We start from the raw sequence: 16,667 nt of genomic DNA on the forward strand, positions 1-16,667 counted from the left end.
TTTCTTTTTTGTATTGTTTTTATATTGTGATAAATCAAATAACATATAATCAAAATAATCAAAATAATAATAATAATACATGTTGCACTGTTGGTCAATTAAATTAAATCCCATTTTGAAACAGAGCTGAGCATAGGAATAATTGCATCTAATTTCTTTCATAATGTATTTCTTTTGATTATAACAAAAACAGTTCCTCCATTTACTTGAGCTGAGAGTGAACGATCCACCAACACTGATACTGTATATACGGTGTGCACACTGCACTGTGCACCGATGGCATTACATAAAGCATGACTGACTGCTACGTTTGCAACACTGAAACTACTTTCCCTGTGAAGTCAGATAGAATTTCTCTATAACAACAAGTGCAAACAGACAAATGGATAGGAGGCATAATAAACACGTGTCAGAATGTATCTCAAAAGATATATTCTGTCAGTTATTCAACAGCAATACCCACGAATAACTGCATTTTGGCTCTCAACAGCGGCAGCTCTTTTCACCTGTAACAGTTACGTGTGTGACATCTCTCTCTCTCTCTCTTGCACAGACATATACCACATATAAGAGGAATCCAACCATGCGTGAAGCTGTCAGGTTATACACTTGCCTTTTCCACACACGTGTGTTGCAGATGGTTACCAACGGTGCCAGTCCTCGCATGCAGCAGCGCAAACACATTGGGCCCCAACATCAATGGAGAAACACAAGAACAAACACAACTCAAATATTTTATTATTACTCACATAACGTTATCTAGTTTCTCTTTCACCGACGTTTGACCTAATTTGTACTTTTTTTGGGGGTGGGGGGGTGGGTTGTGTCATGGCAGAGCAGCTCATCCAGCAAACATGCCTGATGAGGTGTGAAGTCGGCATCCAAGTCCAGGTCCCACTGACTACCCTCTGGTTTCTACTCACCTCCCACTGGAAGTATAGACGTCATCTTGGGGTCAGATAGAGTGATCTCATTTCTAACCTGAAAACTGGCAAGACAGACAGACCGGAGATCAAGAGATTCATAACACTCTCTGCAGTGCTTCCTTTGCTTTAGTGTTTCACATGCAGTAAATGGTGCATTTATATAGTACCTTTATCCAAGGTGCATTACATTCACCCAATTGCACACACGCACACGCACACACGCGCACGCGCACACGCACACGCACACGCACACACACACACACACGGACACAGACACACACACATACTGTACACGCCCGGGATCGAACTGGGAACCTGTCGGTTTCCAAGCGGCCACTCTACCCCTGATCCACTGCGCCAGCCCCCCCCCCCCTCCGCCCAACCAAGTAAACAAAGAAACAACTAAATAAGAAAATATTTTTTTTTCATATTTTGTTTAATTAATGAAAAGACACTTTGTTGGACCATCTATCCAAAGAAATAATTGACCAAAAATATATACAATAATGTAGCGTTAAGGCAGAAGTAACTATTTCTTTGTATGTGCGAGTTCAGGGGAGTCCTATTTTCTAAATTGAATTCGATCCCCCCCCCCTCATTTTCGATCTACTCGTTCTCCTTAAAGAGGCCTCCCTTTGCCAACGTGCTGTACATAAGAATGTGGTCTCTCGTTAAATAAATAGTCTGAGCAGGAGTCACAACAGACAGACTCCGGGATAACACATTTTTATACAGATTATACATTGTTTATTAAAAAAAAGAAAAGAAGAAAGGCAAATTCTTCCACGACTTCTTTCAGTGAGGTTAAATCTTTGTTGCCATACATGGGAAATTCCACTGAAAAGTAAGAAGAGGAATAAGTGATTTCTGCACAGAAATAGTGACTTCAGGAGTGAATTGTTTAGACGAGGTAAGTATACTTAAAAGTACACTACCTCACTATTTATCATCCCGACAGCCGATAGAGATGGCTACAAAGATAAATATGGAAAAAACAAGTGCTGACCATGATCCCCCCCCCCCCCCCCATCTTCTTTGTAAAGCAGGAAGCTTGAACAGTATACTTTAGGTTAGGGCTATATGGGCTCTATTTTCGTCCATGCTAAACCCCCTAAACTACTTTGCCTTTTCTTCATTTTTTCTATTTTGAAAATAATGTTTGAATAATTCAACTAGCCGATCTACATCGAGTAGTTTAGGGATAATAAAATAGAGCTCTATGGGCTCCATTTTCGTCACCGCTAAAACCCTTATCCCTAAACTTTGCCTTTTTTTTTTTACTATTTTGTAAAACATTTTTGAATAGTTAAAATGGCCAGTCTACAAGCTCACAACGTGTCCATGTAGATTGGCTAGTTGAACTATTCAAAAATGTTTTTACAAATAGTAAAAATAGGCAAAGAAGTTTAGGGATAAGGGGTTTAGCGGTGACGAAAATGGAGCCCTATATCTCCAGTCTAAACTGACAATAAGGGGGAAGCTGGCTGTGAGCTCATTTCACAAATAGGAGCAGAGATCCAGAGCGGCGTTTCCCTCACGAGGTACCGTGGACATTTTGCTCGTGCCCCTAATTTATTCTCTGTTGTGCGACGAGTCGACGACGGTGTCCCAAGCAGCCGGACAACAAGCTCACAGCAGGTGGCGTGATCGCCCGACCGCCGCACGCTATACGAGCTCGTAGAACAGCAACGTTGTACGACCAAGTATAAATCGGGAAAAACCACTGGATGGGACAGTTGGCAGGTGGAAACCGTCGGCAGGTGGAAACCGTTGGCAGGGTGATTACGGCCGACAATACGCGGGTGAAGGAAACAACCTGGTTGCAGTCAGTCAGTCCAAGAGGACAATACTCGGGACAGTTCCAGGTGTCGGCTGCCCCCCCCCCCCCCCCCCCCCCCAGTGACCGAGCGGGGGGGGGCGTTTCTAGAAGTCCAGGTGCTTGTTGCCGGAAGTACCAGAGCCACAGGCTGAGCCCGCCATGGCTGCTCCTCCTCCTAGCTCCCCTCTGCTGACACGACTCACTGTCTCTGACAGGTCTGGAGGCAAGTGCAGCCTCTACCGTGGTGAGAGAGAGAGAGAAGGGGGGGGGGGGGGGGGTAGTGTGTGGGGTCAGGGAAGGGGAGAGAGAGAGCATTGCATTAGTGCAAATGGAAGGGAGACAACAAATACAACATCAACATAGGCGGTACACTCCAGTGATGTTCATTTCGTGGAGAGCCCTTGTCGAGTTGAAATTGCATTAGATGCTTCAGCACTTTCCTCAGCACTGGCAGTGTGGGAGAAACCTGCTAGCATGCTGCTAAATGCCTCAGAGAGCTTTAGGTCTGTTACAGCTCATGGGGAATATAGTGTGTGTGTGTGTGTGTGCGCACGCGCGCACGCTCAGTCCACCCACGTGCACATGCTATGTGGAGGGATGTATTGAAAATGTGTTTCGTAGGGCATGTGATTAAGGGCGAGAGTGTCTAGAAAGTGTGTGAATGTACACATGTGGACGTGTACATTTAAGTGTGTGTCATGCGTGTGCAAACTGTGCACTTGTATTCGTGTAGATCACAAATGGCATTTGTAACAGCGATGATTAGAGTTGAGCTTATATACCAGAGTCATTAGAATCAAGTGCTTATAGCGGAGTAACTGGTTCCTTAGTGAAGCTTATCAGTGGAGCAGCCCTGTGCCAACTCTGGAGCACAAAGAGGCTAGAAGGTTAATGAGGGCCACTCACGTAAAGCCCCCACAACGCTAACACGCTAACTGCTGTAAGGCTTTAGAGGGGCTGCCCATGCAGCTCTCTCTCTCTCTCTCTCTCTCTCTCCCCCTCTAAGGACCGGCCAATGGCACTCCACCAACAAAGTATACTGAAGAGGTGTTGAGTGCGTCAAAGGAGGTTGAAGATCTCCAGAGTCAAGTGTGTGCACAACAATGGCGGGAAAGCAGCCCTGCTGGTGGAGTGTCTGTCTACCAAGTAGACCGCTAGACCTATACTGCACATGTAAACAGAGCTGCCATACCTTTAAACACATTTAAATAAGTCTTGAGGAAAAATGCTGCCATTTGTCCTAATGTGACTGCAAGAATTGTTGCTATTTAGCGACACAATGTGACATAGCTCTGTTTACAAAATGCTGTACCCCCTGTCCCCCTCCAACTGTATATACTTTCCCCATTTTCCAACTGTTTTTTATTATATTTTGAGTTTTGACACATGGCTTTGGCAATGCAAACGTGTTTTCTCAGGCCAATAAAGCTCCTTTGAATTGAATCGCCCCGTAGGAGGAATAAATGCTGTACATGAGTTAGTTAAAACCTGTAATTTCACCCTGAAAGAAACCACCATAGGATCGACATCTGAAACCTGAAGGTCCTCCAACAAACCTCCACACCCAATCCCACCCCACCCCATTAAACCTTTCCCCGCCCGCCCGGCCGGCCCCCAAACCGTACGGCCTCCAGCCATACAGCTTTAAGAGAGTCCTTACTACGACAGATACTTATCACCCTCCTAATGACTAGGTGCTGGGGGTGTAGGGGTTAACAGCATCATTACAAGGAGATAATTCAGAGGGACTATACAGAGCCCCCCCCCCCCCCCCCCCCCTCCCCAGCCCCAGGGTGGACAGCCAGGACTGCTTCCTATACTTCAGCATCATATTGTTTTTTTTTAGGTAAAGACAATGTCTAAACATCTGCAGGCATGCTTAAAGTTTACACATTGTCTTGGTGTTTGAGATGTTCTTCTATACAGTAGCTCCTGTAGCTCAGTGGTTCTCAAAGTGGGGTCCGGGGTCTCCCAGGGGTCCTTGAGGCAGTTCTAGGGGGTCCCCAGCTAAATGATAGTTGGGAACCAACAAACCTTATGGGTCTGTAACTCTGAGAGTGTACAAATACCATTTGTACACTCTCAGAGTCAAATTAACATTGATTTTACGATACAAATTGGGGTCTCAGAGATAGAAATGCCATTAAATGGGGGTCCGTAGCCTATTGCGTATCAAACTGAGGGTGCTTGAAATTAAAATGGTTGAGAATCACTGCTAGAGCCGTAAAAATGTTCTCTTATTATGGGGGTCCCTGGCATAACTTTTCAAATGGGGGTCGGCGGGCTAATTAGTGTCAATTTGGGGGTCCTTGACGTGGAAAAGTTTGGGAACCACTGCTGTGGCTCACAGATCAGCGGCGAGTCGTGCTCATGTGATCTCCTCCTGTCTCACACGCTTCCTTCCTTCCTTGTTTGGAGACAGGCAAGAAGACGGTGGCTGTTATGCAGCCCTGAAGATTATCTTGGGGGGAAGGTGAAGCCTTGCGAAGTGGTCAAGAACCTATCATTTAATGTCAGACATGGTAAGGTAAGGTGACCGGGGCTGTGACGCACAAAACCGACAGGACACACAAGCATAAGCACTTTTCTTGTGCTCCATGTTGCTACAGTCAGGACAACTAATGAATGGATACAATATTTGTATTGAATATAAAACGAGCAATATATTTATTATGGTTTGGCAATGAATTGGATCTGCTTAGTTTTAGGTACTCTTTTCGTTTTTAAATGTTTATATTTTTTAGGCTTTTCTGCCTTTAGGACACATGGAGAGAGACAGGAAACAGGGAGAGAGAGAGAGACAGGGAATGACACACAGCAACGGTCATCGGGATCTGAACTCGAACCCGCGACACGCTCTCATGTGGTATGCGCCTGGACCGCTAGGCCAGCGGGCGCCCCTGCTTTTTAGGTACTCTGATAAAGCGCATCTCCCAACCACAGGGACTCCTAATCTCCCGTACATAAACGGCAGGTGGTAGCTGGGGCGGTGGACGGACGGTGAGCAGCAATTCTTTAGCAAGACAGCAGTGGTGATATAAATGTTAATCTACTTAAGTTGAGGCATTGTAAGTAATTAATCGAAATTAATCACATAAAGATTTGACCTGAGAAGCATTTTATTTCAATTAGTACCGATTTTGAATCGAGTGAATCAATGAGTGAGGTTCCTTAAATATAAATGTCCTGGGCCAAGCAATGGGGTCTGAGCGGCGTATTCTCCCATTGCGTGCACCAGTATGATCGCTACGCCCAAAATTCGTCCAGTGAGAAAGGTGCAAAAACATTTTTTTTAATCGCTATTATTGTGTCTGTAATGAATTAATTGAAATGAATCAGTTAAAGTCCGAGCCCTAATAGACGTTCCAGTTTGGCCGGGATTGGCAAGAACAGTTGCGCACAAACCTCTGCAAACAGACAGACAACAGAGATGCATAACTCTACATATTTAAATGACCAGATTCCCTCAGCGGTCTACACTAAGCACCCTCCTCCATTATTCTACATCAAATCTATTAGCTGAAAATAGCTCACGCGCGTTGCGTTGATGACACTTGGGAGACTAGGGTTCATGTGGTTAAATTAATCCCATGCCTAATGAAACCACTAGAAATGTTCGCACAAGGAAACCATAATGTGCTAAATATTTCTAGACATCTCTTTCACAGACTCCTTTTTTGCTCGCACAGAAACTGGTGTAATAATAATCACACAAACTCATGTGTTTGGGCCCCAAGGTGGCCTCCAGAAAGTCTGCCTCCGCCCCTGCTTAAACTCGCCTGCGTAACCTTTCGTGTCTGCCGCTCATTCGAGTGTGATTGAGAAAGAAAAACAATGCATTGATCAAGCCTGGACTCGGCCCTGCTAAGTGCACTGCAGCGGAAACACGGTGGAGAGAGGCTGGGAGGAAAATCAATCACATATACGTATCGGCCTCAGTGGGTGAAGAAGACATCACACCCGTTGTCTGGCTGTCACGCACTCATGGGCCTGGCTAACCGCGCGCCTGCTTGGCTCTGGGCTCCGGGTAGCCCACTGAGCATGTGCAGAGCGAAGGTCAAACCAATCCAGAAGTGCAGCTCAACTCTCCTAACCTTTGAGTTCAGGGGCAGACCAGAACAATCAATGCCGACATCAAAGTTTGAGGGGAGGGTGCGGAAAGAGCCAGTCGATAAGTTTGACACACAGAGAGGGGGGTAAAAAAAGAGGGCCCGGTGACAGCTAGCAGCAGCCATTCTTATGAACATTCAGCAACAGCAGGTAGAAAACAATGTCTGTAGGTGGTTTGTTGGTTCCTAATGTTTTTTTTTGTGGCTTTCGCCTTTATTTTTATATTTTTTATGGAGGGACAGACAGTAGGCTGACAGGAAATGGGGAGAGAGATGGGGGGGAAGACATGCAGTAAAGGCCGTCGGGATCGGGAGTCGAACCCGCGGCACACTGCCAGACTGGATTACCAGCCAAGGTGCCTGGACCATTGAGCCATGGACCAGGCCGGTTTGTTGCTTCCTGTGCCGAATCGTGCACCGCATGCTTTCAGTCCTGCTCCATAACGACTGATGTCATACAACAATTCAGCGGTAAGTAAATAAATAAATAAAGAACGGCAAGCTCGGGATTCAGAGCATGTCAACCAGATCGTAAACGTATGAATGTGTTATAATGATGAGATGCACTTTTGGTGTGACAGCGACAGGCCGACTACAGATGTGGCCAATGGACGCAGGCCAGAATAAGACTGTGCCAGACTAGGTGGTACACAGTAAAATTGTGTTCATTTATCCATTTGTAACTCACTCAGAGTGCACAAATGTATAACCAAAAGGACCCGTAACGTTTGTACACTCTCTGAGCTAAATCAACACTGATGATTTGCAGGCCAGTTGGTTTTCAACCGTTTTCATATCGAGGTCCATTATTTAGTCCATTTGATGAGATTTGGACTAACTGACCAAAACTAAACCAACTAAGACCAAAACGAAAGAATATTTTGTCGTCGTTGGATAAGATTTTGTCCACAATTTCATTCTTTATTGATGTCGTAGTCTACCATAGGAGAGATAACAAGCAAAAGTTGATCAAAAATAACAATTATTCTACATTCTCTAAATTGTGAACTTACACGCTCTCAAGAGTTAGAGATCTATAAGGATCCGTAAGGTTACGAACTCTACATCAGTTAGCATGGGGACCACCTGGAACCCCCTCAAGGACCAATTGGTTGCAGAGAGCGTAGAGAGAGAGGCTGTGGGTGTGCGGCGGGGTGGGGGTCCTTTATATGACCTGCACACGCCATGATGTAAACAAGCACATCCGGAAAGTCCTCGGAGGCATCGCGGGGTGCATGCGTGTATAAAGTCTTTCCCTGCTCCCTGGCAACCTACTGTGGGGGGTTGGGGGAAAGAGAAAGGGGCTGGACATGGGGTATAGGAGTGGGTGGCGGGAAGACAGACCATTGGCTACGGTCGGTGCATGGGGAGGGGGGTGTCTGCGTATGTGCCACGATGAGGGCAACGCAAGTCAATGTGTGTGAGTCCGTCCGTGCGCGTGTCATTGGAGTCCACGTGTGACAGAAACAGAACGATATAAGAGCGGCCAGTTGTGTGTACGTGGTGTCGGAGCTGTGATGTCGGTCGGTGTTCACTCCCTTGTGGCAGGAAGGGCTAAAGGTCTGTGGTTCAGCTGTGCTCCACAGCTAGAGGGGCTGCAGAGGCCGTGCTGGAAAACAAACAGGGTGAGGGGAGAGGGTGACAAAGCCCCAAACGAGCGCTAAGCACTTGAAATGAGCCCTCAGGCCCGGCCCACAGACTATAGCTTTGCATAAGAGGGTTAGTAATATCACCCCACAATGGACAAAACCCCTCAGTTTACCACTCAACTCTATAAAGACTTATGGGATATGCTGCTCGACACCGGTCTACTACAAGACAACCGGTCACTCACACAAGCTCCACTTACGGGCCGGCACATGTTACGTGTATGGACTTGTGGCGTTCATTTGACACGCTGATTAATTCCACTGTTTGTTTTTTTCTTTTCTTTTTGTTTTGTTTTTTTAACAGTGACTTCATTTTCACCACATGTACCCTATCGTCCCAATCCAGCTGGGCAATGTGGGCGTGTAATGATAGGTGAACATTCGGCGAAAGTGTAGGCCAAACGTTGGTGAAAATAGGAAACCTTTTGTGAAAATAGGCTAACATTCGGCAGATCTACAAGCATGTTGTGATGCAACGTATCGCCTGATGTACAACGAAGAATAAATATATATTTTTAAATGAAACAAAACAGCCTAATTTCCCCCAAATGGAGCACACAGAGGGAGCCCAGTTGCACAATGCAGCGCCCATCAAAAGCATTCCGCTGGTGGTAACGGCTTGCTAATGACCAGAGTATTAGGTACTAATTTAACGAGTCATTTCTTCCATAGAGTTTTAGCCACACTTTCCAAAAGGCCCGTGTCACTGTAGTGTACAGCTTAGAACTCTGGGGAAACCCAACACCCTGTTGGAACACATTGGTCTGGCTGTTCCAATCAGATTACACCCTGTTGGAACACATTGGTCTGGCTGTTCCAATCAGATTACACCCTGTTGGAACACATTGGTCTGGCTGTTCCAATCAGATTAGCCGATGTCGGAACATGCTCAGGGAACTGACACGATGTTTACCATAAACACCTACTTAACACAATCATTGGAGGAATTCCTGTGAGCACATAAGCTCCATTAACCCATTTAGGCGTCGACGTCGAAATAAAAAAAAAAGTCTTCTGAAAGAATATATGTTCAATTTTCAAAGATTTGTGCCGCATTTTCACGATTTTTCAAAAATAGCAGACCTACAAGCTCGTAGCGCGCCACTCGGTGGTGCGCTACGAGCTTGTAGGTCTGCTATTTTTCAATAGCTAAAGTATAACGTAATGCTTAAAACACCAAAAGGGGTTCCCGCCCAAAATGGGTTAAGTCACGGATATACGACAAGCAACATGGTGTCAATTTAGTCGCTATCGCTACAACCCGGAAGCAGAATGACAACCGATCAATCGCAAACCAACTGATCATGCGTGAATAAATAATTCGCAAAAGTTTCGACGGTTGCCAGAGTTATGTGAAATACACAATATCTGACTCCACCGCAGTACAGACGGATGGATGGATACTATATTATATGACGGTATTCATGGACAGTGGTCACATTAGAAGCATGGCATCCCCCACAGATTCCATTTTCCTTGGCGGCCGAGCCGCTGCAGTGCAGCCACTGGAAACTAATGTCTGGCCATGACACCTAGTCCAATGTCCTCCATTTCCAATCCCATTTCTACCAACGGGAGGACAAGGGTCAAAATGGTAAGAGAACATTTCCTGGCTGAAATGGGTAGAAATTTCCCAGACTTGCTGCACTATCCAGTCACTGTAGAACCAAACCAAATCACCTCCCCCAGTACCGTAATCCCTCACACCTCTAAAGTTACCATGCATTGTGTGGGAAATAATTTGCTGAAGGTTCCAGTCTTAACTTCCAGCAAACCCAAAAGCCCACATAATGAGGTGATGTTCTTTTTCTATTCTAGGGGGCAAAGCTAACGTCACATTTTACGCGAGCAATTTCAGAGAATACTTCCGCTCCCCTGCCTATAACAAAAATGCAGAAACGGCACAGCATAAATCCCATCACTTTTGGTAATTCTAGCCCACCTGCACCTAACAAAGGCTGACGAGAAGCTCTGCCTTCCTCTTCTTTTGTGGTTACAAAGAAGAGTGCAACACGATCCCCGGCCTTGCCCTCAGAATAACCTGCAGACGAGGAGAGCTTTTCATCCCCCCTCTGCTCTAGGAAATTGTAGAATACACAGAATGGTATGTGCGTCTTTTTCTCATATGCATTTTCTCTCTTGATGCAGTTCTGCTGTATTCTTTCATATTGTTGTCCTGTTCTGTTGTTTTACGAAAATTATGCATGAGTAAATTGTGTGCGTGTGTGGTAAGTGCGAAACAGAGTCGTGTGTCAGAGAGAGAGAGAGAGAGAGAGAACTGCAGAAAGTAGGCTAATAGGCAAATCTGGGCCTCATCTCATGTTTCTCCTTGGTAATTGGGGTGATGGTCACCTGCTCACCACGTCACCTGGCGTCTGAACCAGGCTAATCTCAGAGGCTAGCAGACAAGCAGTCCGGTGAACGCAGACAGACAGAAAGAGGCACGGGGCTCCAGGATTCTTCTGCTTCACGGCTAATGCATCTGACAGAGCAGGCAGGCGGGAGAAGGATGAGTAAGCATTCTAATAAGAGTAATTATATTCCCCCAACAAACATTGAAAGAATAGGAAGGGACTAATAACCTACGGGATTTGATTAAAATGAGCATGTCCCGACGGGAAATTGATTAGCTGACAATATTTCGACCGTTTTGTTTTTTAATATCAAATGGAATGTTGTTATTTTTTTCCTCTTAACCTATTTTGACCTGGGAACGATTCTGCAAATGTCTTCTAAATCCTGACTGTTTTCTTGAAAAAGCTGTTTTTCTATGTCAGTCGTTATCAAACACTTTCATGTCACTTTTCACGATTCTTCAAAAATAGCAGACCTACAAGCTCGTAGCGCGGCACTCGGTGCCGCGCTATGAGCTTGTAGATCTGCTATTTTTCAATAGCTAAAGCATTACATAATGCACCAAAAGGGGTTCCCGCCCAAAATGGGTTAAACGGCCAGCGCCTCACTTACCCTTCACGCTCCAGAGACTGACGTGAAGCAGCCTTTGATAGCATCTGTCATGTTACTAAACATAAAGCTCAATCACAGAGCTCCGCTTCTGAATGATGCCCAATTTAGGCCTCGACGTACGACGGTGTCGGGGGGCGCGCGCAACATAGCAGATCTACAAGCTCACGACGCATCGCATCCGCAATGTGTTGCGAGGTTACAGATCGGCTATTTTCGGTGCGCGCCGCCATCGTACGGCAAAGCATAAATCGGGCTTAAACCAACGGACTTCTGACTGTACACAGCTGGGCTTATTATCGTCATCTTCAAGTAAACCTTCCGCTGAGGGCTTCTGCTCAGCACTGTCAAGAGCTTTGACAGGGGTGGGGGGGTGCTGGGGGGACGGTGCAGGGCCCTCTTTTCATTTTGGTTTTGTTTCTTTTTGGAGGGCACTGTTGGTGTTGGTTTGGACCACGGGCATTGTTGGGTGAGGGGGGTGAGAGCATTATGACCACAGTATGTATGTATGTGTGTGTGTGTGTGTGTGTATGCTGGGGGGGGTGGGGGTTAGTTGGTGTTGTGGACTCGGGCACAGCCAGAGAGTGCTGGTCCAGTCCCTGGAGTGACATCACGGTGCCTGGGGAGTGAGAGGGGGAGGCGTAGAGGGCATGGTAGAGTACAAACATGCATAAGTGTTGCCTTCACTACCGATAGGGTCTCTGCAACCAGCGCGGCTGCATGGGTTATGACAGAGTATCTATCTGGGGCACCTCTCAGTGCCCTCCCACCCCTCCAACAACACACATTCCACCCCTCAAACCATGACTCGGGATAGAATATTCCCAGGGTTAAAACACCCCTGACACTTCTGGTAAGAGCACATTTTTCTAAGCGCAACATAGATGCCCTGTTGCACTCATCACAGAGAGACAGTCTGGTGTGAGAATAATCTCCGTTAAACCGTAACTTTGTTATGGCCTAAAATACAAAATAAAAAGCACAGCCACACGGACACAAACATTTGACTTTTAAAAAGTAGTATTTAACCGTATAGCTCCTTGGACAATGTCAAGACAGGATTCTCCACTAACTGTCTCCTCATACACAGTATGATATTTAACTCTTACTGTGCAGCATCGGTCATCATCAGGACTCATCATAGAGAAAAAGAGCAATGATATTTTATCATTACACTTTCCCCCATTGTATTCACTCTGATAAATGCCCACCACAAACGCACGTGCACACACACACACACACACGCACGCGCACACACAGAAGCTTGCCTCCCTAAAAGTGTAGCCCTCCCCTTCCTTTTAACCCTTTCCATTTCACTCATCCCCCTCACTTTTCCTTCTCTGACTGACTGTGTTCACGCAGTTTTTACAGGCACAAGCATTCGGCAAAAGCGAAAAAAAAAAAGGTCGTCTGGAGGTTACTGTGTCAGCCATGGGTAAGGGGCTGACCCCTTGGGAGTGTGGTGGTGATGGAGGGGGGGGGGGGCTATCTGTTATTGTCTGTCATTGTAAGAGACCCATAACTGGAGAGAATGGGAGAACGAGGGTCGAGGGGAAGGACATTATCTGTCATTTGAAATATTTAGTTGCTTTTATTAGACGATGTTATCACATAGTGCTGTCACCACCCAGACATCAGACTCCCCCCCCCCTCATTACCCCACCTCCCCCACCCACCCACACACACACACACCTGCTGACTGCTAATGTACTCTGTGGTGCGACTTTCTCTCCCGCGCTTCGCCCCGGTGATGAAGAGAGATCAAAGTATAGCTGTCTGTCTTTCTGTCCGCCCCAGTGCCACGAGGTGGAACCCAGCAGGGCAGCAGGCATTTAATCTCTTTACACAATAGCAGAGGAGGAAAGGAAAGCATAGGAGAAGAGGTAGGGTGCATGGGTCAGCCTTTCTCAACGCCAATGCAAGGCGAAACGCTTTGCCACGGCCCAGTGTACTGGTCCTGGGACAAGTAAAACAGTGCATATTAGTGAAAAATGTATCTTGGAATCAGAGGGAAGAGCCAGAACAACGTCAAATTAGACCTGTGATCAGCGTGAGCGCAGCCTGGCTTAGATATACATCTGATATCAGCCTGGCTTAGACTTCTTGGGTGGTTTTCCAAGATTGTGTGTAAGCCTAATTTAAACGTAGTTACTTGCACATTGTGTCGCACACCTAAAATACAGTGGGCAATCCACAAGCTCACAAAGAATATATATTCAAAGATTTGTGCCGCATTTTTAGGATTTTTTAAAAATAGCAGAGCTACAAGCTCGTAGCGCGCCACTCGGTGGCGCGCTATGAGCTTGTAGATCTGCTATTTTTCAATAGCTAAAGTATAACATAATGCTTAGTTAATCGTTTGCCCGCCAGGAACATAGGAATATTAACACGTAGAATCTTGTAACCTGCCACAAACGGAAAAGCCGTTTTAACAGCGATGTATTCATTAATGCATGTTTTAATACGATCGTATCTAAATCTACCGTCCGTTAGCTTTGTTATGCTTCTGACCCAATGGGCGCGGCCATTTTGAAAATGCGCGCGCATCCACTTACATTGCCGGCTCTGTTTTCAGACGGCTTTATCTCACAGAAGCGACATTGCAGAGGACGCTTTGTCCCAGACAAGCGTTTTCAACGGCCTGTAGCAGGCGCTGTGATACTCGCGGTCCACTTTTTCCACCACCGACCGAGAGAACAAGCACCAGCTTCGTCAACACACACGGAATGGTTTCATAGTAAAATGCGATTACGGATATTTGGCTCTTCAAAGTAAGTGTCACGCGCGATAAAACCCTGGCAAGACGCGACGGAGGGATTAAATAATGGTAGCGGTAAATGGGTTAAAACACCAAAAGGGGTTCCCGCCCAGAATGGGTTAAGGTTAAGTTTGTAGTTCTGCTGTTTTAGGTGTGCGATACCAGCACGCAACCAAGGAAAGGAAATCAGGCCTTATTGCAGGAGACAAGATGAGGGTTCAGAGCTAGACGAGTAAAAGGGATGAGGCTAAATGGGAGAGAAGTGGGAGGTAAAAGAGATGGACAGAGAGGGTGGTTTGATGTGGAGTTGAACAGAGGAGGACAATACAGATTCTTCAGAGACCATCTACACCGAGTTGGAGTGATGACAGTGGGACCGTGGGTCAAAAGTGTGTGATAATGAATATCGTTGCTGTCAATGCATATACACTATAGAGTGTCTACATAAAATACTATCTAAGCCCCTCTCATGCAAGTAATTGACAAGATATAAAGTCACAACACCAACTTTGATGAGGCAATATTGCTTTGTTTTAAAAATATTAGGTTTTCTACATTTCCGGGATTTTTTATTTTTTCTGGAAGAATGAACATTTCGGAGTTAGGTGGTTTCTTCCCAACAGCAGATGATATTTAGTGTGTTTGCCAAAGAGAGGCATGTGTGTGCATCTTAATTGTTTATGACATTAGGTCCAGTGTGTTTGTAAGTGTCTCTGTGTGTGTGTGTGTGTGTGTGTGTGTGTGTGTGTGTGTGTGTGTGTGTGTGAAAGTGTGTGTGTGTGTGTGTGTGTGTGTGTGTGTGTGTGTGTGTGTGTGTGTGTGTGTGTGTGTGTGTGAAAGTGTGTGTGTGTGTGCGCGCGCACGAGCGGGCGCGTATGCGTTCGCGTCCGTTTGATGGCCCAAATGAATAAAAGGGGCTGGGTATAATCCATCACTAGCTGATAGTCCTCACAAAAAAGGAGCCCTTTTTGCTGAGAGGACAGCCCTTGTGCGGACAAAGACCACCATACTGGGGACTTCATAGGACCCCAGCTGAAAAGGTGTTGCCCGGAGTAACCCCATTCACACTAACAGGCATGCCGGCCAAAGCCAGTCATTACTGCTGACTTGGACCAGCCGGGCCACACATAGACCAGCCTAGAGCCTCTAAGGCCATTCACGGGGCCAGTCGGCCCACAGGCCAACAGCCTGAACTCTGCCACTGGGGGAAGCATCAGGAATTGTTACCGTCCCTATTCGACTGTCTGTCTCTTGACAGCTTGAATCTATGCAGCTTCTTTCTTAGGAAAAGAAGAAAATGGGGGGGGGGGGAGAAGTGAATCTTCGGTTTTACAGGGTAAACTTTGAATATGATCTGAATACGATGTTGAGATGTGGCAACGCGATATGAAAGATAATGCGAGATGATTCAGTATCATCTAAGACTAAACGGCCAATCCAATAAGTATAAAAGTTGAGGTAGTGAAACACAAACAAATTAAAATAAAATAGCTGAACACTCGATGCAAAACAATATTTAAGACTACTTCCAACGTTTTGACTTGCGTCTTTCTCCATCAGGGCAAAAACAAGCAAACAAGTAAACAACCAACTGCTATTTGTAATAAACACCTATGATGCCTAGGACGTCCACACACGTCCTATCAAATAAAACCGCTGGGTGCCTCAGGACGTGTGGACACGTCTTAACACAACGGATGCGTCAGCATATTTCAAAATATAGGCGCTAGAGTGCCAGCAGATATGGCAGATTTTATTCTGAAAAGCCCCACCTTCCGTTTCCCCCCCAAAACCAGGAGGCATAATGTTCCGTTCTTACCTCACGATGATCACGCTAAAGTCTCTCTAGAAGCGTTATTATTCCAAACGAGAGGCTTGTTGAAGTCAGAAATGAAGACAGAACATTTCCCATCCGGTCAAAACCATGGAGAGTTCCCTAGATTAGGAGAATCGTTTTTTTATATCAATGAAAACGTACTTAGCACCCCATGGTTTTGATATAAAAGACATCCTTAGCAAAAATTGTGTTAAAGGACCACTTCACCACTTTTCAACTTCTCTTCCTATAATTGGTCCTAACTGATGTTCATGATAAAATACCACCATTTTTTCCTACTCAGTCAGTGTTTCATAGGAAGGCTGTGGGCAGTTCAGAAACCCGTCCACCAGTGAGAAAGCCCTATGAGACACAGACTGAGTAGGAAAAAAATGGTGGTGTTTTATCATGAACATTAGTGAGGACCAATTATATGAAGTGGTGAAGTGGTCCTTTAAGGACTTTTTCATCAATATAAAACAGGAGCGCTAAAATCTCCTTTTGGACAGCCGACGTTGCTATAGGCAACGTCTTGCTCAGCTCTGCCGGACCCGTTTTGTTGCGCGCGCAGCCATTCACTTCCTGGTTAACGGGCCGACAAACTTCCTTATTTACTCTGAATTACA

General features: G+C 45.9%; 1 protein-coding gene across 1 annotated transcript in view; it reads right to left on the reverse strand.

Moving 5' to 3' along the window:
• Nucleotides 1–1,343: 1,343 nt before the first annotated feature.
• elp4 (elongator acetyltransferase complex subunit 4) overlaps nucleotides 1,344–16,667 on the reverse strand; it is a 107,907-nt gene continuing 92,583 nt past the window's right edge. The window contains exon 10 of the mRNA XM_079496204.1: nucleotides 1,344–2,981. Coding sequence (XP_079352330.1) covers nucleotides 2,850–2,981 — 132 coding nt within the window. The 3' untranslated portion in view covers nucleotides 1,344–2,849. The remainder of the gene's footprint in view (nucleotides 2,982–16,667) is intronic.

The sequence above is a fragment of the Electrona antarctica genome, assembly GCF_951216825.1.
Source record: "Electrona antarctica genome assembly, chromosome: 3".
In the NCBI taxonomy this organism is placed as follows: Eukaryota; Metazoa; Chordata; class Actinopteri; order Myctophiformes; family Myctophidae; genus Electrona; species Electrona antarctica.